General features: G+C 34.2%; 2 protein-coding genes across 2 annotated transcripts in view; one reads left to right on the forward strand and one right to left on the reverse strand.

Annotated features, from left to right (window-relative positions):
- Window positions 1-8,697, reverse strand: part of LOC117326042 (VWFA and cache domain-containing protein 1-like) — a 50,470-nt gene extending 41,773 nt beyond the window's left edge. The window contains exon 1 of the mRNA XM_033882630.1: window positions 8,121-8,697. Coding sequence (XP_033738521.1) covers window positions 8,121-8,453 — 333 coding nt within the window. The 5' untranslated portion in view covers window positions 8,454-8,697. The remainder of the gene's footprint in view (window positions 1-8,120) is intronic.
- Window positions 8,698-8,808: 111 nt separating this feature from the next.
- On the forward strand, window positions 8,809-21,721 carry LOC117326043 (adrenodoxin-like protein 1, mitochondrial). The gene is made up of 6 exons (XM_033882631.1): window positions 8,809-8,956; window positions 10,784-10,838; window positions 15,330-15,436; window positions 15,680-15,767; window positions 16,858-16,910; window positions 17,432-21,721. Exons 1-6 carry the CDS (start codon window positions 8,809-8,811, stop codon window positions 17,533-17,535), a joined length of 555 nt encoding a protein of 184 aa, XP_033738522.1. The 3' UTR covers window positions 17,536-21,721.
- Window positions 21,722-25,732: the final 4,011 nt, after the last annotated feature.

Genomic DNA, 25,732 nt, shown 5'->3' on the forward strand with positions numbered 1-25,732 from the left:
ACTTCCCCAAGTTACACATGCCCACCAGAAGTGGCAAAATTCATACATGCACACCAGTAGTTGCAAAATTCACACTTGCCCACCAGTACTGATAAAATTCACACATTCACACCAGCAGTGGCAAAATTCACACTTGCCCACCATAAGTGGCCAAATTCACATGTCCACTTACCCACATGAACCAGTACAGCTAGTATATACAGTGGTAAAATTTACATGTACACATGATGCCTATTAGACTTAATTTCAATCTTTACTGTAGAAATACATATGAATATTAATGTAAACATACTTCATCTTAAAATCAGTCCAGTGTTTATTCAGTGTAATGGTGGACAAAAAGTTGACAGTTAACTGTAGCAAATTACATATCCCAGCTGTGGAAAAATTCCTTTTTCCTGTCTCTTGGTTACCTCCCCTACATGATGATATACATGAATGTCATTGAATCATGTATATATAAATTAAAAGAGCTTATAATTAATTGAAAACTTAATAACTGTATACATACTTAAATTTCTTATATCAACTTAAACTACCTTGGTATCACTTTGTACATGGTATATTACAATTACGCGGTTCCAGAATAAAGCAACTGTCAACAACATAACAAAAGTTATGAATATAAAGGTTAAAAAATTTTAAATTTGAAATCACTTTAAGTTCTGAATATTTCTATGTAAGCATGTAAAATAAATTGTGAAAACTGATTATGAACAAACTTAAAAAATTTGGATAATAATGATAAAACAATTTACAGAAAATTTGGATAATAATGATAAAAAAATTTATAGAAAATTTGCAGAATCCAATTGTTAAATAAAATAAAGTGAAGATGACCATAAATGGTAGGTTTTATATTGTTTAATAATAACCTAGCTACAGCTTGGCCATTTAAGGATGGCCTTCCCTGTGTGCAATATGCATGAGTGTACATGTATAGGTTGTATGTGTCTGTTTTGGGAGGCTGCAATATGTTCGTTTGCCTCCTTGTGATACCAATGTCAACTTTATACTGCTACCTAATGAATGAGGCATATCAAATTTGCCGAAGACACCCAGCAGGACACCCCGCCCAGTCACATTACACTGCCAATGATCCAGTCGTCCCATTTTTAAAATTCAAAGCAGTAGTAGAAATTAATATTTTTTGAGATTCTGGTATGCCTTGACCCATTCCAACCCAAAACCTTCCTCAGAGAGGCAAATGCTCAAATGAAGGCCAAAAGTGAGGCAGAAATGGATAATATAATCCAAATGAATTATAAACATGTAATTAGTTGACAGATACAAAGATAAATTTTTCTTCAGAATCTATTTTGAGACATTTTTTTATTAATATTTCATTTAAGAACTCAGTTTCCTTTTTTGCCATTGCAATTGGCACAGCAGCAAAAGTTCTGATTTTTGAATATCAAATACATGCACTTTTACTGAAATTGATCGTCAGACGTATAAATGTTGATCAGTCATCTTTGTTGATTGTGTCCATTTCCTACCTCATAACCTCATATCTAGATGCATCCAAGCCAGGAAATTCAATTATTGCAGCCAAATCTTGTGGTATTTTTGTGTCCTTTTAACATGGGCAACAGTTTAACAGCTGAAAGCAACTCCGGTATCAGCATTAAAGGTAAAGTGTGTGTGCTAACTTTATATATGCTTTGCTGTAAAGAAATGTTCAGACAAGTAGAAAAAAGTTGGGACTTCTCAAGATGATCGAAGAAAGGAGCTAAAGGTAACGCCTGATATGTACATTCTGGTCGGGGACAATCAAATAGCCATTTCTCTTCTGCACTTCTTTATACAAAATCAGGTATCGCTCTCTTCTCTTTGAATGTTTAGCAGGTCTTAAAGTGTATGCCAAGCTCTGATTTATTCTGTACATGTTTCATTATAATTATTGAACGGAATCAGTTACGAGCTTGCCCTTTGAGACCATGCAATATCTATATACGGCATGTATGCATTCATTTGCCATATATAAAGCTGGACTATAAATGGTCCAGATCTAATAATGTAAGCTTTAGTCACACTTTAGGACATCCATATATAGAACATCCATATATGGATCTAGAGTTAATTGTTGTATGTAACACAAACCTAAAACGTTGTAAAGAAGGCTACAGTCCTGATATTAAATGACCAAAGCTGGTGATATGACATGAAACAATACAAATCCAAATCGTCAAGGAGATATGTTTAACATGTACCTCTGAATTTACTATATATATAGCTACTTGAGCTGATGAATTCACCTGGACTGGCCACCAGATCAGACCTTAAGTTTGAAACTTAGAATCGGAGATATATTATAGGGAGTCGGCCAAAATCATAAAATTCAATCTTTTAAATTTATAATTTTATTATTCTAGAGGTTTTTTTTTAATTTGCCCTGTCTTAAAGGGGTGAATTTACCCTGTACTTGTAGAGACAAATTTACTCTGTACTTGAAATGATGAATTCATCCTATATTTGAAGAGATGAATTTACCCTAGTCCCCGTACCTAGAAATATGAATTCACATTGTCTTAAAGAGATGAATTTAGTCTATATTTGAAGAGATGAATTTACCCTACACTTGAAGAGATCTAAAAAATGTAGGTAAATTTGTAAAACATATAGTTAATTTGGTATATATGATACAATTATGTAAACCATGATTTGTAAAGAGAGCATTACAGCCTGTATATGTAGATTGCCTTAATATTTCTGTATGTTATATTATGAAATCTATATATTTGTGCGCTTTATAAATGTGCATTTGATGGGTAAGAAATTCCTTCAAGTTTTAGATTCCTGTTAATGAGACTTGAGGTACTTGGAAGTTCATCATTCAATTCAACAAGAATTCTGTTTAATTTTCACCCAAGCCTTTTGAATTCCCTGCGATAAGGTACAATAAAGACATGTACATATACCATGGTTAAACTCTTGAGACATCAATATCAACGGAAACACAATGTTTAAATTCACAGATCTAGAGTTCTAAAATACAACCTTTGAAACATTTCATTTCCACATACAGATTATGCTCGAATTGAACCTTTACCAGGAAATCAGCAAAACATGTACATATTCCATAAAAGTGCTACAAAAAAAACTGCCAGCCAGATTTTCTTTCCTTTTGGCCTTTTGTGTGACATCACAATCGCAAACAATACTGATTTGTGATGTCGGACAAAGGTCAGGAGGGCTTCTCAGTACTCTTTAATAGATTTGGGATATTCTCGCATGGTGGGCAAAAAACATAAATCCTATAACTGCAAGTTCACTTAACACGAGCCCCTTTATAAACTTTAAGCCCATGCTGTATACATGTGCACATGTATGAGATCTGTCATTATATAATATAGGCTCAGTTTTACACATTGTATAAAATTCCTGTAATCCCACTACTTTTCCTTTACATGTGTATGTTAACCCCTACACCTATCCCTTGTGAGTTTGAAACTCTATTCAACTTGCAGCAAGGTGTCGCTGTTCTGATCAATATTCCATAATCTTTGTCCCATGATCATGTTAGGGTACACCGTACAGCTATATAGCTACTTCAAACAGTTATATAACTACAGCAGAAATAATAGGGACAGACTACTTACAAAGATATGTGTTTGGTCTGTGTACATATATATCTTCTCATATATCTAATGAACACCAGTCATGCGATAAATAATTATACAACACTAACAGAATGATCAGTAATTTTTGAAGATCTTTTTTCCTGGCGAGTCGAGAACAGCACTTCAAAAATTTTGACAAACCCCAATTGCAATACAAATGTAATTGTATAAGATATATAAATTTGAGCGAGTTCCACAGGAATCCAGGACTTGAATTATTAGTACCAAACACCACTTTCAGATCAATACAGATCTCTTGACTTAACATGGCTTATTTGTTCCTGTTTTGAAAATGTTCTCAAAATGATTGGTATGGTCAGAGGTGTAGAGTAGCAGTGAAAAAACAATTTATGCCATGTCATGGGTATTTTCTAGTTCAAAGTCTTACACAGACCAACTACAACTACCAGCAGCCACAAATTAAAACTCCGAATTTTTACTGATTTCCAGAGAAATGCAAAAAAAACAAAAACAGCAAATGTATCATGTGACAGCAAATGAAAGTATCATTGCTGTAAATTGTGCATTAAGTGTACAAGATATCATGTACCTCTTCTTTGAAGTTCTACTTATGTTACAATCATTGTACACCAATTACAATATAACAACAACATGTTTGCAAGAATTTAATGCCATTTAATTATAAATTAAAGCATAGCTAAAAGTTTACAAACTGGTAACAGAAATGTTTCCTTGAAGTTATTACAACATCCTGTTTTCATACAACCCGAGTATGATTCCTCGATTGGATATGAAAATGTAAGGGGAACCGGTTCACCTGTGTGACCATTATGAGGGTTTTTTCCTCATGCTCCAGTTTAATTTCTTCCCACAGTATTCCAAAGGATCCAAAAAAACTAATTGAGTCAATGAAACTGGACAGATCTAGATCTAGAATTGAATGGTCAATGATACAAGCTAGTGTGAATATGTATACAGTATATATATATATTCAACCGGAATTGTCTTGTTGTGTCATTCATATAAACGTAACCAGCTAGCTGACATAGTCTGTCTAAAGGTTGGCAGTGTTAAAATTTTTGTCATTATAATGTTGTCATGAATGTAGTTTACTGTTTTGTCATGTATATATAATTATATATATATTTCACAAACAACTAAACCTTACTGTGGAAGAGAGCTTGAGGGTCATAATGTTCACTGATAACTGAAATAGCATTTATAAGTCAATCTAAATTGGGTTTTTATTTTTCTGTTTTATCATAAAATATATGATATATTGATCATGATATCCCAACATATTGTTCTACCACACCAATGTACATATTATAAATTTTGCACCTGATGAAAAATACATTTAGAAAATAATGAACATGTACATGTTTTTTTTTTTTGTAAAGTTGCATGTCTTGGCTTCGTTGTGTGAAGTTATAATTCCCATGGTCAAATTAACAGTGCTATAATTAGATACAATGCAAGGGTTAGCTGTAAAACACATCAAAGACTTTAAGTCTTTTCACATACATGTGTGTACATGCAATAAATAATCTATGAATTCTTTTCAAGAGTATCAAATTATGTCTGTAAAACATTGCTTATTTATTAACTGTGCAATTCATTATGACAATACTTGATGCATCAGTAATTTTAAAACCTTCTCTTTATTAATTTTGAAAACATTTCTATATATTTTAGATTTAAAAGCAACATTTTTTCCTGTTTCTAAAATCTTTGGACAATCAAATGTAAAATGTGATTTAAAGGATTCAATTTGGTTTCTGTTGTATGAATTAATCATATATTATATACACTAAGTAATTATAGCTAACATTCAGATAATAAGCTGAACAATCTTGGACACAGAGAGGTATTTAAATACCGCCTCACATGACAGGAAAAAGGCCCAACAAAGTGGTAACATAATTTGTCTACATTATAGTCGTTACTAACTTAAAACATTTCATGGGTTCCAGCCTTCAAAGTCTACCTGCAGACAAAAAGTATTTGCACTCCTTACCTTGGCCCCTGTGTAAATATACCCCTAATACCGGAAAATCTGATAGCTCGTTTACATGGATTTAGAGCACCTACAGATCCCTTTGAATCCAAGTTAGATGGGGTGGGGGTTACAGTAAATAACACTTTGTTTGAGCAATCATATCGGCTTCAAAGCCGTGAGATGTTCAGTACAGCAGTTAATGGTAAACAGTACCCTTACTCAAGAAATTTAAACTCCTACAGAAAATTAATAGGAAAACTTTTATAAAAAGTATTGCTGCATGGTCATTGTTTAAAGTTTCTTGGTCATCATGTACAAGCTACAACTACATTAGTTATAAACATTTAATGCAAACACATTGGCAACTTGATCAAAATTGTTTAAAACAGAAATTTCAGACAATTATATATGAATGCCTGACCTAAGTACATTTATGTAGAGATTAAATTTGAAACAGAGATTTTAGACTATCATGATGTGTACCAAGCTTGACCTTAATTTGTGTTGTTATTTATAAGTAATTATATATATATATAATTATCCGTTATATCTGAATTAACTTAATTAAGATTCAATCTACTGGATTATTGAAATGTTTAAATTAAACCAAAAAGATGCAGCTAGATTAACTTTCAATACACACAAATTAAATACAGCGAGTTAGGCATTTGTTTTAGTGAAAAAAGATATAGTTGCTGCATCAACCACTTATTAAACTTTGAAACTCTTTTCTGATGGGACATTGTCAGTTTATTGAATAATTATAAAAAAAAAACCCCACTTTTTGTTGTATGCTGCAACATGTCTTTGGACAGGTATACATAGAATAAGAGGTCAGGATACTTTTGATTCAATAAAAAGGTTGTTTCAAATTGAGACTTGTCAAAACTTTATTCCCAGAGAACTACATATCTGTATTCAAATTTTCACATGAATGTACACGAACATGAATACCCCACATCGAATTCTCAGCAATCAAATATCTCATTCTACCTCATAAATAATGCATACAAACATTAACTATTACCTTTGATGGTTGGATTAATTTATTCTCGATAACAAAACGCAGCCGTCATTATATTAATTCAAATAGAATTCAGCTGTCATTGAAGGCAATATATCAGTACATCACAGGTAGACAATTACCATGCATGCACATCACATGTGAACATATATGCACATGTGCATTATTTGCACAGAGGAGATTCAAAAGCACTTGAAAGCTCAATGTCATTTACATGTTTGTGATCTAGTCAGTATTAATAATGAATAAATGCACATTTTTTTTCAATTTTCCTTTGACTGTTTATTCAGTATTGAATTTACATATTGTATGTCTGTATCTATAATGTCAATCTCATTATCAGGAGATGTATGATTTTCTACATGTATCATATAATCTCTTAACATCAAAATACAACATATCATGAAGCTACTAGCTGTCATTTCATACAGATTTGTAATCATTTTATTCTCATTTCAATCTTTTAATAAAAAAAGACCATCAATAACCTGAATTATTACTGACATTATATATATATATATACAGACTTGTTATTTATGTTTTTGATATATATTATAATCTTAACACATAATTTGCATTAACAAATATATTGTAAGGCAATAATAAGATTTTGGCTGAACAGAAAAAAAAATATGCAGATCTTGGATGAATGAACTCTTATACTAGCAATTATACTTCACACACACATTTGAATATTTTAACTATGACTTTGATCAGCATAAAATACTGTAATTGGTTTCCAAATGTTAAGATAATATTGAAGATATATAATGATATATTATACCATATACAAAACCCCAACCCCATTTCTTCTAACCCGTTATATTTAAGTTAAACAAAAATTTAAAAGATTAATTACTAAGGGGCCTTTTTTAATAAAATTATGCTTTCTAAATATTCACTAAATATTCAAATTTTAACGTAATGATGGCTATATATATAGGAATATTTATTTTTTTGGAAAATGTTGAATGTTAGTTCTGAGAGCTTTTTAATTAGGAATCTTAATTATGAGCCAATCTTATGATACAGACTAAATAGAAGTTTAACATTTTGTGTTAAGCATTAAAATGAAGCCAAAAAGAATGTAAACATGTCATTTTTTAAATGTAAAAATAACTCTATTTTAAAAGATGACCATGCAATGAAATGTAACTATGCATTGTATCATTGGTTTTCATTTTTTCCACAACACTAAGAAAAGGGCATATGTAAAAGTTTAAGATATAAACCAATTATCTTTTCTTCAACAATTCTTGAATGACAAAATCCAAAAGTTGATGTTGTGTATAAATAAATTGTTATGTATTTCATACTGGATTCATTAGACACACGTTTCATCATCACTAGGAACAATTGGGAGGTACCTTATAAGAGAGGGAATGGAGTATACATTTACAAAGGGGATGGCAGTCAATACTTATCTTTGGGAGTCGTTGTTTGTGTATTGTACACAACGCGTCGAATACACAACGGAATACACACACAATTTTTCACCATTTTCTTTACTCACCTGCATGTCAGTTACGCCAATTTCTTGGTTTGTGATCCAGAGCAACTGCATGGATATTTTAACTGCCTCATTGGCAATATCAATACCACCCAAGACTTTTGGGGAGACATTCTCTTGTCGCGTGTCTGTGAAGTATCCGTCGTCAAATAGTTTGGCCAACTTTTTATCTTGTTCGCCGATGTTATGCAAGCTTAATTTACCCTGAGTTCGATCTGTAACATCTCGTACCCTCTTTGTATTTGTTCCACAACTTAAAGAAATTAACAACACTACACATAATAATCTAAAAAGTGGCATAAATACCCTGATATTATTGTAATTCAGGGTCGCCATGTTGGAAATGGCCTTTCCGACCTTTTCATCAAAACATGACGGTGATCGAAATTTAACATGCTTTCACAAATCATCTGTTAAATTCCAAATTCAGAGGGCTACATCATTAAAAGACTGTTACATTCCAACTGCATATATTGTAAATCCAGGTGATGAAACTTAACTGGAGAGAGTAAATCCTTTTTCACTGTTACAATGCTGTACTGTCATCGTAGTAGACTTGCATGCTAATAAGGAGAGCTAGCACCGAAGCGGTCGTTTCGTATCGTCCATTTTTTCACTCTTTTGATGTGAAGGTGCGCACGCATCATTTATACGAAACAAATAATTGTTATTTTCTTGCTATATATTCAAGATGTCAGCGCCCTTGATTCGAAGTTTTTGCAGACGGTGCTTGTGTAATTTTACAAAAACTGCTAGATTAAGAAATGACAGTAACAGTCTAAAACTACAGCGACCCTTGAAGTTTGATTTGTGCAAACGCAATTTCTACAAAACAACAGGTAACGTTGGATTCCCCTATATGTACAATATATTGTCCTTGTTAACTGAGAGGTCATATAAATACTTGCTCAGCACACTATACAGTAGATTCGGCTTGTAAAAACCGTCAGCTGAAAGGTCACAATGCCGTAGTAGAGGACGTAAAACCCATTAAAAAGATAAAAGGCGAAGGCGCCTTGGGGGTACTGCCGTTTCCGTTTCGGACCATTTGTTAGCTCTACGAACTTACGGTACTCTGACGATTCGGCACCGCTCCAAGACGTTTCGGTACCAAGATATTCTTTGGTAACATGTGAAGTTTATGTTTTTATTTAAAGGATTAATGACCAGAAAAGTTTATTGGATATTTCACTTGATGCAAAGTTCATTCCTACTTTTTTCAGTTTTTTTTATTGTGAGTATATACTACTACAAAGTATTTGAAGAAAGTACTCTATCAATTGAAGCAATTCACATTTACGATGGAAAATTCACAGAAAAATGACAAAATTTGAAAGTTTATTTGTTTTCTTTTGGCATGCTGCTGTATTGTGTATTGTAAGTTAAAAATCAATAGAATTTATACCACCACAACTCCACACCACAGAGTTTTCCAAATACTCAAAAGACAGGAATAGGACTAGACTTAGATAACACTTCATATCATTTCAAAAGAGTCAGATATAGACAGTCACAAGTCTGTACCTATATGACCTTGGTAAAGGTTGGCCTGATTTTCCTCTGGTACTGACACCATATACACCAGACATGGTCTCAGGGCCAGAGGAAACGTGAGCTAGGTAAAGGTAAGGTGTGATAAACAGTTTCCATCTAACAATTAAGGGGGTCTTTATCTAGTTAGATGACCATGTACACCTGTCCGGGGGGGGGGGGGGGGGGGATTATATCTTATATAACTAGTACTGTTATAAGAACTCCATGTATGATCTTGATTTAATGAGGCAGGTATAACAAAAAAACAAAAAGTTGGTTTACCAAATGGAAATGTAAGTCTGATGTTAAACTGTAAATCAAAACTAGACATTGGATCCGGAATATGTTATCAAGGTGACAAAAAAAAAACCAACTTTCTTTTGTATTGTATGTTAAGACAAATATAAACTGTTGGAAGTAATGTATTTGAAATATTAAAAACAGTAGTACTTTGAGTACAAGATAGTTCCAGTACACACTCAGGCTATCTTACCTGGGTTCTTTCCTGCCCAGAAATACGACAAGGATAATAAATAACACATACATTTGTACCACAAGGGGCTCAGTTTAGGGATTATGAGTAATAGCTGACAAAAATTGCAATAATTTCACACTTATGCAAACACATCAGTAAATGATAACTGTACTTTGATTCATTTAGATGTAACATGTTTCTTAAAAAAAATAGAATCTATTGTTTGTTTGTATGCTGGGTGACGGTTATAGCCCCCAAACAGCCAAAGTCATTTTGAGGTGGGGTCTCCTTGTAGTAGTTTGTGATTACTGCACTGAACAACATACAGGAGACCTGTCACATGTCATCCAGAGCAATTAGGGTAAAATGTCTTGTCCAAGGATGCAACCACACAACTGCACAGACCGGCCCATTTCTCAGCTTCTCGAGAAACACAAACTGACTTGGGTAGGGAGCATTGAACCGCACACCTTGGATCTTCACCTGAGGTTATGTAAAAAAAAAAATCTGATGTGTTGGAACATTTATCAGAAATTAAGAAGACTTATGTCATTTTTCGTACACTCACCATTAGATGGACGCATTAATTAGTCAAAGACGTGTACAATAGTTGAAATTTATACAATGCTATAATATTTTTTTTTCTGCCTCCTTACAGGTCCACTTTATCATGGTGATTATGAAATGCAAGACCCGAAGAGTGATGACGAAGTGTAAGGAAAACATGTTTATACATTTATATCCAACCTTTAATTTGTTGGAGCAGCTGGTGTATGCTTTTTCATAAAGACTACATGCCAAACTGCTTTTATCTTATATATCCTAACATGTCATAGTGTCCTTTAATTATCCTGGTGCAGAGACCTACAGTACCCCTCTGTATTAAAGTATTAGAATGCCTGGGGTATAAAATGATATTTTTTTTTCTTTTTCTATTGCATAGAAAATTGGATAAAGACTTGTTTATAAAAGATTTTTTCTTTTTTCATGTTCATACAAAAACATGTAATTGGAGGCCTAAAATCAGTACCCAGTTATATTGCTTGAGAACCAGGCTACCTTGAAACACTGGCAGTAGGGTATTTATTTTCCATAGCTAGATCATGGCTGAAGCTTTTGTTATTTTTGAATATTTGAAATCAATCATTCACAATTGAATTTATTTGTTATTCTATCTCAGAAGTACTATTTGGATGTCAGTGAAGATTTAAAAGTCCAACAAAATAATAAGAAGATAAATACAAAGATAATTTCATTACTACCATACCCCTATATTTTGGTACAGCACTGCAAAGGTAGATTTCTACAAAGATAAAACAGTAAAACATATATCTTATTGTTAGCTCACCTGGTCCGAAGGACCAAGGTGAGCTTATGCCATACTGTGGCGTCCGTCATCCGTCCGTCCGTCAACAATTGACTTATTTGACTTCTTCTTCATAACCACTGATCGGAATTTGAACAAATTTGGTCAGAAGCATCCCTATGGCTAGGGGACTCAAAATTGTACAAATGATGGGGCTGACCCTCTGGTGGCCTCTGGGGCGGGGCCAAAAGGGGTCAATTTGGCGCTATTGATATAAACGACTTCTTCTCTGAAACCAAGCAATGGCTATCGCTCATATTTGCCTGGTAGCATCACTATGGGGTGGGGATTCAAAATTGTACAAATGAGGGGGCTGACCCTCCAGGGGCCTGAGGGGCGGGGTCAAATGTGGTAAATCCGGCTATATTGATATAAACAACTTCTTCTCTGAAACCGAGCAATGGCTGGTGCTCATATTTGCCTGGTAGCATCATTATGGGGTGGGGATTAAAAATTGTACAAATTATGGGGCTGACCACCCAGGGGCCTGAGGGGCGGGGCAGAATGTGGGCAATCCGGCTATATTGATATAAACGACTTCTTCTCTGAAACCGAGCAATGGCTGTCACTCATATTTGCCTGGTAGCATCACTACAGGGTGGGGATTCAAAATTGTACAAAAGATGGAGCTGACCCCCCAGGGGCCTGAAGGGCGGGGCCAAATGTGGTCAATCGGGCTATATTCATATAATTGACTTCTTCTCTGGAACCAAGCAATGGATATCTCTCATATTTTACTGGTAGCATCACCTTGGGGTAGGAATTTGAAATTGTACAAATGACGGGGCCGACCGCCCTGGGGGCTGAGGGGCGGGGCCAAAAGGGGTCAGTTTTGCAGAATGATATAAATGATTTCTGCTCTGAAATTAAGCAATGGATATCGCTCATATTTGCCTGGTAGCATCCCTATGGGGTGGGGATTCAAAATTGTACAAATGTTAGGGCTGACCCCCCAGGGGCCTGAGGGGCGGGGCCAAAATTGATCAATTTGTTTAAACAACTTCTTCTCTGAAACTAAGCATTGGATATTACTCACATTTGTATGGTAGCATGGTTATGGGGTGGGGATTCAAAATTGTAAAAATGTTGGGGTTGACCCGGGCTGCCAGGGGGCTGAGGGGTGGGGCCAAAAGGGGTCAATTTGGCTAAATTGATTTAAACAACTTATTCTCTGAAACTTAGCAATGGTTTGACTGGTAGCATCCTATTGAGGTTGGGATTCAAAATTGCATAAAGGAAGGAGCTGACCCCCCAGGGGGCAGAGAGCAGGGTCAAAAGGGGTCAATTGGTCTAAACAAGTTCTTCTCTGAAACTAAGCAATAGATATCAGTCACATTTGTGTGGTAGCATCCCTATGGGGTCGCGCCAAAAGTCAATTTCATTTCATGGATTAATGCACTTTTTGGCATTTTTAGTATTAAAATAAAACATGTACCCAAATAAAATGCTTATGATATAAATTGACATAGCAATACCAGCGACAAATATACTTAAGCATCATTCTTGTTTCATATCTCATGAAACCAGGTGAGCGATACAGGCCCTCTGGGCCTCTTGTTACATGTTTTATGAGTCTAAATGTATATGAGCATACATCTATCTATGAACATTATGTATATATGTACAAATGTACTTGGTTATAGGTACATGTGAAAATGTGGACCCAGGTAGAATTGGAGCCTGATAGGACTCCAGGTAAACTTGGAGTGCACCCGGAGTGCATTCCAAGTTTAACTTGAGTCCAAACGGAGTGCACTCAAAGTGCACTTTGTGTAACCTTTAGTCTACACTCAACTGTATTTCAATGACAGACACTTTTAGCATGAATAGAAATAACAAATATAGTACAGGGCAAGAACTAAAATTAAAACAACAGGTCCTTTGGGCAAGTTTGTGGTTGAAAGTACTGAACCAAAGTTTAAATGAAGTGGTCCAATTAAACTGAATTAGAAGTATCTTACATTACTTAAAAGAAAGGGTAAAGATTTCAAGGAAATTTGCACTCGCTGTATAGGGCAAGAAGTTGCCCATGTATACTTGCCTAAACACCAAATCAATCGGCCTCAGGCTATCTTACCTGGGTTCTTTCCTGCCCAGAAATACGACAAGGATAATAAATAACACATACATTTGTACCACAAGGGGCTCAGTTTAGGGATTATGAGTAATAGCTGACAAAAATTGCAATAATTTCACACTTATGCAAACACATCAGTAAATGATAACTGTACTTTGATTCATTTAGATGTAACATGTTTCTTAAAAAAAATAGAATCTATTGTTTGTTTGTATGCTGGGTGGCGGTTATAGCCCCCAAACAGCCAAAGTCATTTTGAGGTGGGGACTCCTTGTAGTAGTTTGTGATTACCGCACTGAACAACATACAGGAGACCTGTCACATGTCATCCAGAGCAATTAGGGTAAAATGTCTTGTCCAAGGATGCAACCACACAACTGCACAGACCGGCCCATTTCTCAGCTTCTCGGGAAACACAAACTGACTTGGGTAGGGAGCATTGAACCGCACACCTTGGATCTTCACCTGAGGTTATGTAAAAAAAAAAATCTGATGTGTTGGAACATTTATCAGAAATTAAGAAGACTTATGTAATTTTTCGTACACTCACCATTAGATGGACGCATTAATTAGTCAAAGATGTGTACAATAGTTGAAATTTATACAATGCTATAATTGTTTTTTCTTACAGGTCCACTTTATCATGGTGATTATGAAATGCAAGACCCGAAGAGTGATGACGAAGTGTAAGGAAACCATGTTTATACATTATATATTTACATCCAACCTTTAATTTGTTGGAGCAGCTGGTGTATGCTTTTTTCATAAAGACTACATATATGCCAAACTGCTTTTATCTTATATATCCTAACATGTCATAGTGTCATTTAATTATCCTGGTGCAGAGACCTACAGTACCATATGTATTAAAGTATTAGAGTGCCTGGGGTATAAAATGATATTTTTTTTTCTTTTTCTATTGCATAGAAAATAGGATAAAGACTTGTTTATAAAAGATTTTTTCTTTTTTCATGTTCATACAAAAACATGTAATTGGAGGCCTAAAATCAGTACCCAGTTATATTGCTTGAGAACCAGGCTACCTTGAAACACTGGCAGTAGGGTATTTATTTTCCATAGCTAGATCATGGCTGAAGCTTTTGTTATTTTTGAATATTTGAAATCAATCATTCACAATTGAATTTATTTGTTATTCTATCTCAGAAGTACTATTTGGATGTCAGTGAAGATTTAAAAGTTTTGTTTTTTGTTAATGGGGATTTAACACTATAAGGGGAGATAACTCCTTGATTTGTTTAAAAACATTTAAAGAACTTTTTTTGTATAAGAAAATATTTAATATTTTCATAGGTAGAAGTGTATAATTACTGACTTGAAGTGTTATATCTCAATTGCGATATTATTCTGTTTCAAAATTTCTTAAAAACCTTGATTCTATTCTTTGGACAGGACTGTTTTCCAGTGTGTTTATTTTCACACATATCAGATTTTAAATTAAATGTAAGATTACTAAAAATAACTTCCCAATCGCCATTTTTCATGGAGGTTATATTCTAAAATAGAAAATAGGTGATGAAATCGTTAATAGCGAATTCCTGGGACAAATCAAGAGATTAATCAAGGAGTATAAGACTGGGAAGATGTAACGTTTAATATTCATGGAGTAATAAATGACATAAAATGTGTAGAATTCTAATGAAAATTCATTTTTATTGTGTGACTGCCAAATATGAATCTACAAGACTGGCAGGATGATGCAAAAGCTCTGATATTAATTTTGAAACTTCGCATGTTTTTCAGAGTAAATATTGTATACATAACAAGAAGTGGAGAGAGGATACCTATCCGGGGGAAAGTGGGAGACAATGCCATGTACCTAGCACATCGTTATGGAATTGAATTGGAAGGTAATGTTCACTCAGATTCATTTAGCTATATTGATCCAAGAAAAAAAATGATAAATTTATGGATGCACATTTCTAAATGTTTTCCTTTCAAATTGTTGTCAGGATCACTTCACACAAAAAAAATAATAAAACAGGACTTAATCCTTGGAAACTAATCCTTGGAAATTACAAATACATGTCATAAACATCTATAATTCAGTATATTTTGTATTTTACACTGACAATCAATGTTACTTGTTTAAGGTGCCTGTGAGGCGTCACTAGCCTGTTCCACATGCCATGTATATGTACACGAAGACTACTCGGACAGATTGCCGGAACCAGAGGAAGAGTAAGTAAAATGTCAGAAAATCATTTAACTTTTGGATAAAATTGTATATTCATTTATTTTTGGCCAAATTTAACAATATCTAGTCTTAGTTGACTGTTTATAAACATTTCAGTGAGTTACACATTTATTTATATGTGACACAATCTATAGCTGCTGTTGTATAACAGTAAATTCAGTACACATATTCCTTGTTTATCAATTTGTCGTCTTTTAAATCTCTATCATGGTCATGATAATCTGATTCATAGTAGATCTGTAGAAAATAATCTAAACAACAAATTTAAATGATGAAGATGAGTTAAAGGAGACCCATTGTCTTTGTAAACTTGTGGTGGTGGGTATCATTGTCCTCTTTATGAAAATGATGATAATAAGGGATACACAAGCATACTGGGTATTGCTAAAGTATATACATGTCCCCTACCAGCCCCCGCTAAAATAGTAATAATGACCTTGACTAAAAAAAACCTGAAACTCCAACTTCTCCAAGATATAGGAATGAAGTTGTTAGAGTGCTGCCAGTCTTTGGCGTTGCGTACAAAATGGACAGAGAGGAAACCTATGGTCCCTCTGGTTAAAAATAAGCAAACAACAGCACTGAACACCAATTAATGTAATCCTTTAAATACAATCCAATTAGCCAACATATTGCAAACTTACTTATTTGGCATTCTCAGATTTTAGTGAGTTATCACATTCTCAGTTTAGTAGAGTATAGTGCACAATGATAAATGGTGTACACACATTGAATGTGTTAGAGTAATACATGTAGTACCTCGAAAGTGTTATTAACGGTAGTAGCTTAATTTCCTACACAAAGATCATGAATATTTATATAATAGGAAGGACTAACGAAAAAATACCCTGCCCATGCTGTGTTTTGAACTACCGACCTCTCGCTCTCAGGGCAAACATCCTACTACTTGATTAAAAGGGAAATTCTCGCTAGCCTGAGCTATACTCTCCACTTTCAAATTTACAGTATTATCCAGATAAGATATAATTTCAAGGTTGCCTTGTTTTGTTTCCAATTTGTAATATCTTATTGCATAATTATACTGTTTTTTCACACAATACATTTTCATTTCAGAGAAGATGACATGTTGGACATGGCTGTATTTTTAAAAGAAAACTCAAGACTAGGTAAAAATTCTAGATTTACAGGGACTGGGAAGGCCGAGTCTGAGTAAAGGCCATTTATGTTGCTTTTCAAGACATAGACATTTTAGGGAATACTGGGTAATATGACTTAACTGCTTACTGCTCAAAAAAGTGAATAGAAAAAGCTCAAGAGGTTTCAAACATTACTCAACTCAAAATAGGGGATGGGCTTGTTGTAGAAAAATAAGATAACACTCGTTCGTATGAATTGCACGCACTTATTGCTGGATAAATATGGTGTTATACTTGCATGAGGAGTTTATAAAAATGTTTTACCGTAATTTATAAAAATAAGAGGGTGGTCGGGTGGCAGAGTGGTAACACACTTGCTGTTCACCAAGGCATCCAGGGTTCAATTCCCCGATCATAGGTGAAAAGGTTAGGGGTCACCTGCCCAACTCACACACTTCCATCCAGGCCAACAAGTGTGATTGAATTATAACTTGTTTCGCAATTGTTGTAAAATAGATAAAGTTTACAATGATAGACATTTCTTTTGACAGGCTGTCAGATTATATTAAATAAAGATCTGGAAGGGATGGAACTAAGTCTTCCTCAAGCGACGAGGAATTTCTACGTCGATGGCCATGTACCACAGCCTCACTGACACTGGACTTGTTGTTAATCACGTAGTCATCCAGACAATGTATCCCTCGGCCTTGCGGACTGTATAACAGGCCCTTGAGTATTACGTGTGTGAATGCTTGTTGGCTGGTAGTTCTGCAGTGTTGAGGCCTTCACTCCTCTTTACAATTTTATACCAACAAGAGGAAGCCAATGCCTGTCTGTTCAAATTTTAAAGTGTTTTCATCCTCCGCTTGGATACCGAACATTGTGCAGGGCATTCCACTAAGAAGGTAATAAGATGAAGGAGTTGGTGGGTCACAACAAGCCAGAATGGTAGGTTTGGACCCACAAGCCAGGATGGTAGGTTTGGACCCACAAGCCAGGATGGTAGGTTTCGACCCGCAAGCCAGGATGGTAGGTTTCGACCCGCAAGCCAGGATGGTAGGTTTGGACCCACAAGCCATGATGGTAGGTTTGGACCCACAAGCCATGATGGTAGGTTTGGACCCAAAAGTCATGATGGTAGGTTTGGACCCACAAGCCATGATGGTAGGTTTGGACCCACAAGCCAGGATGGTAGGTTTTGACCCGCAAGCCAGAATGGTAGGTTTGGACCCACAAGCCATGATGGTAGGTTTGGACCCACAAGCCAGGATGGCTTCCCCAAACCTAACATCCTGACTTATTGTGACCCACCACCTCCTTCATTTTACAAGCTTTGGTATAGTATGATGTGCAGCGATCTTCAACACTATTGACATTTTGACATATCTCTTCACTATGATACCTGATGGGCATCTTCAGCATCTTCATGGAATGACAGCAAATTATTTCCGACTTGAATGTCCACATTGGATAACAGATGGCTCTTCTGTCTGTGATATGATGGTAACTGTTGAAGGCAGATTGTTTTTCTGCTTTAGGTTAGTGATGTTAAAGAAAAGTGTCTAGACTTATATGTGTTATAAATATATTATTATGCATGTTGTCATGCATAAGCTGGTCCAGAGGAAACCCCGTCTTGTCATGTAGACAGTATAGAAACTCATGATATTGTGATGGAAATATGGTTAATGGCTTTTTACATACATTAAAAAAAATGGCATCGAACATATTTTTTGGTTTACTCATATATACATGTATTAAAATAGTATGGGCAATCTATAAATGAGATTTTCTCAGTGGGGTTAAAATCATTTCTTGTTCTGCATGCCCTTACTAACTACATTCTGCCTCATCAAGGAGTATAGTTTATGGAAAATATGAAAATAATATTTAGATCACATTAAAGATTTACTAGAAATAGTGAATATTTAATGTGTTTGAAAAGGAAGCCTTAAATTTCAAAAATTTGTTTTCATCTACGTGTATTTCTTTTACGTATGTTATTTATGAAAAAATAATGAAATGATCATTTGATACTTTTTCGTGCATTTTTTAAACAGGTGAAAAGAGAAAGGTGGTGGCTTTAAATCATAGCATGATATACATGTATTATTGATATTATCTCATGAAACACAAGATTACAGACAAAAACAAAAAAAATCATATTTCTTCTTTGTTCAGAATGACTTAAATTCAAGGCTAAAAGTACCCGATATTAAGATACACATATGTATATATGTAGGCAGAAAAAAATAAAAGATAATACTTGACGGTTAACAATGGAGCCCAGATTTGTTTGTTTTGTATGGAAGATTAACATAAATGATTTATTTTGTTTCGTGTGGAATGTAACAATTGTGTGACAGCCTGACAAATCTTGAGATTTGATGTACATGTACCAGTATGTGGTTAGTGATTTTGAATTTCATGTATCTGGCCCTTTTTACAGGAACGATTATTAACTAACAATTTGTCCATATTAAACCAATGTTTGAGTTAAGAAAAAATTCTTAGTTAAGCATATATTTCTTTTAAATTCTCTCTTATGGAAATATGAATGCGAAGGAATGATGTGAAACTGGTGCTAGATATATGGTATATGCACACGTCTCACTGCTTTTGTATATGTTTGTTAGAATATCTAGATTGACACTAGTCAGTATTACCTCAGATATATATTCACTGGAATTTTTATAAGTTTATGCTTAAATATAAACATTATTTTATATTGATAAATAAGTTCTTATGTAGAGTATATTATCATATACCAAGTCATCACACAAGCACGAAGTACGAATTTGCATTTATTCAAAAGATGAACGATTAACTTTAGCTTCATGCATTGAAGTGTTTAATGAAAAAAAAATGTGTTGGCTCCGAGAAGAGGGATAAGCAAGGATGAAGTGAATGCATTCAGAAAGTTTTGTTTTGAAGAAAATTAGATTTCAGGCATATTTTTTACCACATATTTTTTGCATCAATTTCCAGAGAGTGAATCAAGAATTCTAAATTCTCAACCCAAAGTGATATGAAGGCTTTCAGAAAATGGATATTACAAAATTTGTGTTTGCAGTATATCTATCAGTGGTCAAACGGAGATTTGGCCCACCATTCTGCGTCCGTCATCTCTCCATAAATAATTCTTGTACATATATGCTACTTTTTGGAGTAATAGGATAAAAAAAAAATTCCAGATTTTATATTTAGGTTCTCCTTGAGCCCTAGATATGTTTGTAATTTTGAAACTGATCTGGAAAACTTTGGCCAAGCGGTGGAGATTTGTATTTCCTTGGAAGTACAGCATTAATCTTTCAGAAATTTTGTTTTTAAGTAATTCTTTGTTCTTATTTGTGCATGTTCAATTTTGGGACTTATCAGAATTAAAGTTATAATTATAAAAGAATAGATATTAAGCAAAAAGAGGTCAAAAGTAGAGAAAATATCCTTGGCTTCAAGTGAAAATTTTCACCTGAGGCTAAAGACGAGAAAATATTGAACTTATATGGAACCAATAAGGATAATCCAAGGTGGGTACCAAGGTAGATGGAAATCACTCACTTATGTTGCCTTTTATATGTATTACAATGTATACAATTATTTTTGAATTGCTATCCATGTCCTCCATATTAGAAACCATTTCATTGAGGTTTTATAATTAGGGCCCCACCACAAAGACGTGGATGCCCAATAAGATTGTTCATTCAGTCCATCTGTCCGAAACACTTTGGTGTCCGCTTCATAACTTTGCTACTAAGAATCACTTGAACTTCATACTTGGGGAATAGATTCACTTTGATGCAGTGTGTCATTATCAAATCAAAGTCACTCTGACCTACATATTAACCTTAGATCTATATCAAAGAAAAAGTTTGTCCTGGCTCTATCTCTACACTTCTAGTCCCTGTAACTTCATACTTGGAGTATGGGCTCACCCTTGTAAGATGTTGGCATGTATCAAAACCATGTCACTCTGACCTTCATTTTCACCTTTTCACCTATGTACATCACGCCAAAGTTTGTCAGCGCTCTAACAGCATCATTGGAGGGATGTTGATAAAACTTCACGATGATAAAGGACCATGATATTGGGTCAAGGTCAAAGTCACTGTTTTAGAGAACGTGTATTACTTTAGCCATACCCATGCTTGTTCATTAAGAAGTCATTGTGAATTCTTAATTTGAGGAATTGTCTTGTTGTTTTGTCCTTCAAAGGTCAAGGTCTCTTACTTTTTGTTGTACCCTATATGGTGAAGTACAGAAAAGATATGGCCCCTCCATAGGCCTGTATGGTAAATTTATGGTGGAGTTCCACAATGTTAATCTGCAACTCCTTAAAACTGCTTCACAGAATTGAACAAACTTTCATAATTTCTTCATCAGGGCGTGGAGACAAATAATGGTTTTCATCTCATGTCATCTAGTTGGTAAACTATTTGGTGCATCATAAACAGTTGAACATTATTTTATTTTGAAACTCAGTGGAACACGCAGAGACATCTGTCTAATCTGACCACAGTATTCCAAAATTATGTCTAGCCAGACATGAAGCCGAAATCATATTCATAACGAAGACTATAAAAAGAAACCTTTGTATTCTGACATCCTGTTTGGTCAAATATGCTTATCCATTTCAAGAATTCCAAATTTCCAAAAAAAGTCCTATTCCAATATTTTGTCTAATGTGAACAATGAATTACGTCTTACAGGGTGTCAGATTAGACAGGTTTCTCTGTATTTTGAAAAGCTTGCATTGTGATTTGTATAACATGTATGTTCCTTACTTATTGTTTATTAATCATGAGAGTTATACATGTACAATAAAATTGAAAACAGAAAATGTTCAACCAGTGTTATCATTTATTATGAAATCATGATAAAATTAGCTAACAGTTATTCGTATGCAAGACATTTTACATAATTTACTCTTCTTGAAACCAATCTGTATGACAGATGATACATACAGAAGAGATACCACCCAAACATATTCTCATATTTTCATATATATTCTATTTTTAATCAATTAAGAATGAAATATTTAGAAATTAGACAAAAATTGAACTCTGAAGAGCCACTGCAATGTGCATGTAGAGACTTTCTCTGATGTGGACAAACCTGGGTTTGGTCTATATAGCATTCCAGGCATAAATCGTAAACCTGGGTTTGGTCTATATAGCATTCCAGGCATAAATCGTAAACCTGAGTTTGGTCTGTATCGCATTCCAGGCATAAATCGTAAACCTGAGTTTGGTCTGTATCGCATTCCAGGCATAAATCGTAAACCTGAGTTTGGTCTGTATAGCATTCCAGGCATAAATCGTAAACCTGAGTGGTCTGTATCGCATTCCAGGCATAAATCGTAAACCTGAGTTTGGTCTGTATAGCATTCCAGGCACAAATCTTTTACCTGAGTTTGGTCTGTATAGCATTCCAGGCATAAATCTTTTACCTGAGTTTGGTCTGTATAGCATTCCAGGCATAAATCGTAAACCTGAGTTTGGTCTGTATAGCATTCCAGGCATAAATCGTAAACCTGGGTTTGGTCTATATAGCATTCCAGGCATAAATCGTAAACCTGAGTTTGGTCTGTATAGCATTCCAGGCATAAATCGTAAACCTGGGTTTGGTCTATATAGCATTCCAGGCATAAATCGTAAACCTGAGTTTGGTCTGTATCGCATTCCAGGCATAAATCGTAAACCTGAGTCTGGTCTGTATAGCATTCCAGGCATAAATCGTAAACCTGAGTCTGGTCTGTATAGCATTCCAGGCATAAATCGTAAACCTGAGTTTGGTCTGTATAGCATTCCAGGCATAAATCTTTTACCTGAGTTTGGTCTGTATAGCATTCCAGGCATAAATCGTAAACCTGGGTTTGGTCTATATAGCATTCCAGGCATAAATCGTAAACCTGAGTTTGGTCTGTATAGCATTCCAGGCATAAATCGTAAACCTGAGTTTGGTCTGTATCGCATTCCAGGCATAAATCGTAAACCTGAGTTTGGTCTGTATAGCATTCCAGGCATAAATCGTAAACCTGGGTTTGGTCTATATAGCATTCCAGGCATAAATCGTAAACCTGAGTTTGGTCTGTATAGCATTCCAGGCATAAATCGTAAACCTGAGTCTGGTCTGTATAGCATTCCAGGCATAAATCGTAAACTTTAGTTTGTCTTTATAGCATCTCGGGCTTCAATCTTAATTAATGGACCTGCACATATATTGTAGAACCACAAGGAAGTAAAATAAAGATTGATCCTTGTTTCATATATCTCTGGTTCAAACATTTATAAGATAAATGAAATCTGTCCAGGATGATACAGATTTTACTAGTGAGGGTATGTATTTGTTAACAACTCGCATCAAACTGAAATCAATTTAAAACAAGAATATACATATAATAACATACGATTTTAGCCAATAAAACATGTTAACACTTTAAATATAGTAAAGGTACAAATTCAAAAATAGTCATTCAAAAATATTCAAAAACAACTTTCTCCTTTACCTGAAGGAAAAAAGTTGACAAACATTTCAAAAATAAAACAAATAATAAATTTATAACATAAAATGCACACATTTCAAAACAATTTAAATTAATGTGAAGAAAAAATCATAATATCTGAAGAAAACATGTACATCCTAGCAAAGTAGTTCCTTCTTCAGAAGAATATGAAGATTTAGTCATGAACATGCTTATTTTAGCAATGTCCTGCTAGCACTTATAAACATTCAAACAAACTTTTGTAAAATATATACATTACCTATTGATAAGATAAACAAAAACTCTTTAAGAACATGCAGATAAATATGTCCAAAACGTGTACATTAGGAATTGGTGTCATTTTGTACCGGTTGATAATACAATTCTAGATGAGTTTTTGGAAGGAAAGTTCTGTTTTTGTTTTTGGGGTAAGGGAAGTTTTAGGGAGTTTTGTTAAAACCTTTCTCTCCTCCAGTAATTTATTATCTTGATGTAAAAATAATATAAACAAGTTTCTATTTTAACATTAAAAAAGCTATAATTTGATGTCTTAAAAAGTCAGTAAATAATATTCTGCAAGTATTTAAGATTGTAAATAATATGTTTCTCTAATTCATTAATCAAACTTTGAGAAAAAAAAAATAAAATAAAATCACTATATATCATCAGCATTCCACAGCATGGAACACTTTCTCTGAGTGATTTGAACATGTATCTCCTCAGCTTCACAGTAATAATTCAGAGGCACATACTCTCTTCAATATAATCCATTAAGAATATTTTTCAGTATATTGACCATATCTTTTACATGAATTTTATGTTTTCTTTTTATCTGGAGTTGAGTTATCCCCCTTACCAGAACTTTAACCTGGATCCGATTTTTCCCCTTACTACAATTTTTATCTGAACTTTTGGTGTTTTAGAAAGGAGGATCTTTGAAACAATTCCCTGTTATTTTCTACATGCCATTAATATGAACTTCATTCTCTTAGGAATTTGACATCAACATGCCATGTTATGTTGACACAGTCGTAACATTGTAAGTGATGTAGATATACTTATATTCCAATATCTAAAACTTAAATTGTAATAATTTAAATGGAACATGTATTAAACCCTTGCATATATATACAATAACTAATGTTCTACAATAACAAATACAATATTTCATGTCAATTTGTTTTACAATCTAGAATTGTATCCTTTAATTGTGTTTCAACAGTAACTTCATTAACAAAACAATAAACAATAAATATTAATTAAATAATTGATACTTATTACCTTATGTCAGTCAAAAAGTATGTACCTTAACAATAATTGAAATAACTTAAAACATAGTATAGCTTCATATTTATATACATTCTGCACCTAAGCAAGAGACCAAATAGGACTGAATTTCAGATAGCCTAATGTCTTTCAGTTCTGAAGAAAAACTAGTCACCTGAGTTCTGATGTAGCTGTAGTTGTTTTGGCCCGACATTGAAATTAGCATGTAAACATAATAATTTTTGAACATGACCAATACATATCTTATTTTACATATGCAAAGTGTCAAAAAACTATAACTACCCTATAAAATATCTGGACCTACAATATTTATCCAGCAATAAGTCTGTGCTTGTTAACAAATCCACCCTTTAACAGTCAGGGAAAAAATGCCAGCAAAAGCTATTTCATTGTCCTGTGAAATCACCCTCTACTTCAAAGTTTGTTTGTTGACCCTTTTGATTTACATGATAAGGGTTTACTGATTCACCAATTCCAGTATGAAGAGTATAAGATAATTGAATATCTTGGTCTGCAGGAGATTGTTAAATTTTGAGATATATTTCCTAATTTGATCCCTCTAGGTCCTGGCCCTCATAAGGGCCCTAAAAATTTCCATACCATCACAATGTCAATCTATTCTTATATTTCATATTAAATTTTACTCCTTTACAGGAGAAATCATGGAATCTAGGGGTAATGACACTGAAAATTTTGATAAAGCTCCACATGAGAATTTATAATTCTATCACATCAGAGTTTTAGATGATTTTCATTTATTTTTTCAATTTTTGCCGATTGTAGCATTTTTACTCAGGCATAGAGGATGGACCAAGGTAAAAAGTTATACCATCAAACTGTCATTACATACTTTTAATCCAAACAAAGATTGTTTCAGCCAATTTCACCATTTCTTCCTCTTGGCCATATATTTCACAATTTTGTCTACCTTTGACCATGAAACTATTCTGGAAACAGATTCAGGGAGATATTTTAAATAAAAAATACTAATTGTTTACATATGCACGATAGACAAGAGGTGATCTTGAGGCTTTGCTTTGGGTGACCTACAGGCAGTGCCACACCAAAACATACAGGTACTTCT

This window comes from Pecten maximus, chromosome 4 (genome assembly GCF_902652985.1).
Source record: "Pecten maximus chromosome 4, xPecMax1.1, whole genome shotgun sequence".
In the NCBI taxonomy this organism is placed as follows: Eukaryota; Metazoa; Mollusca; class Bivalvia; order Pectinida; family Pectinidae; genus Pecten; species Pecten maximus.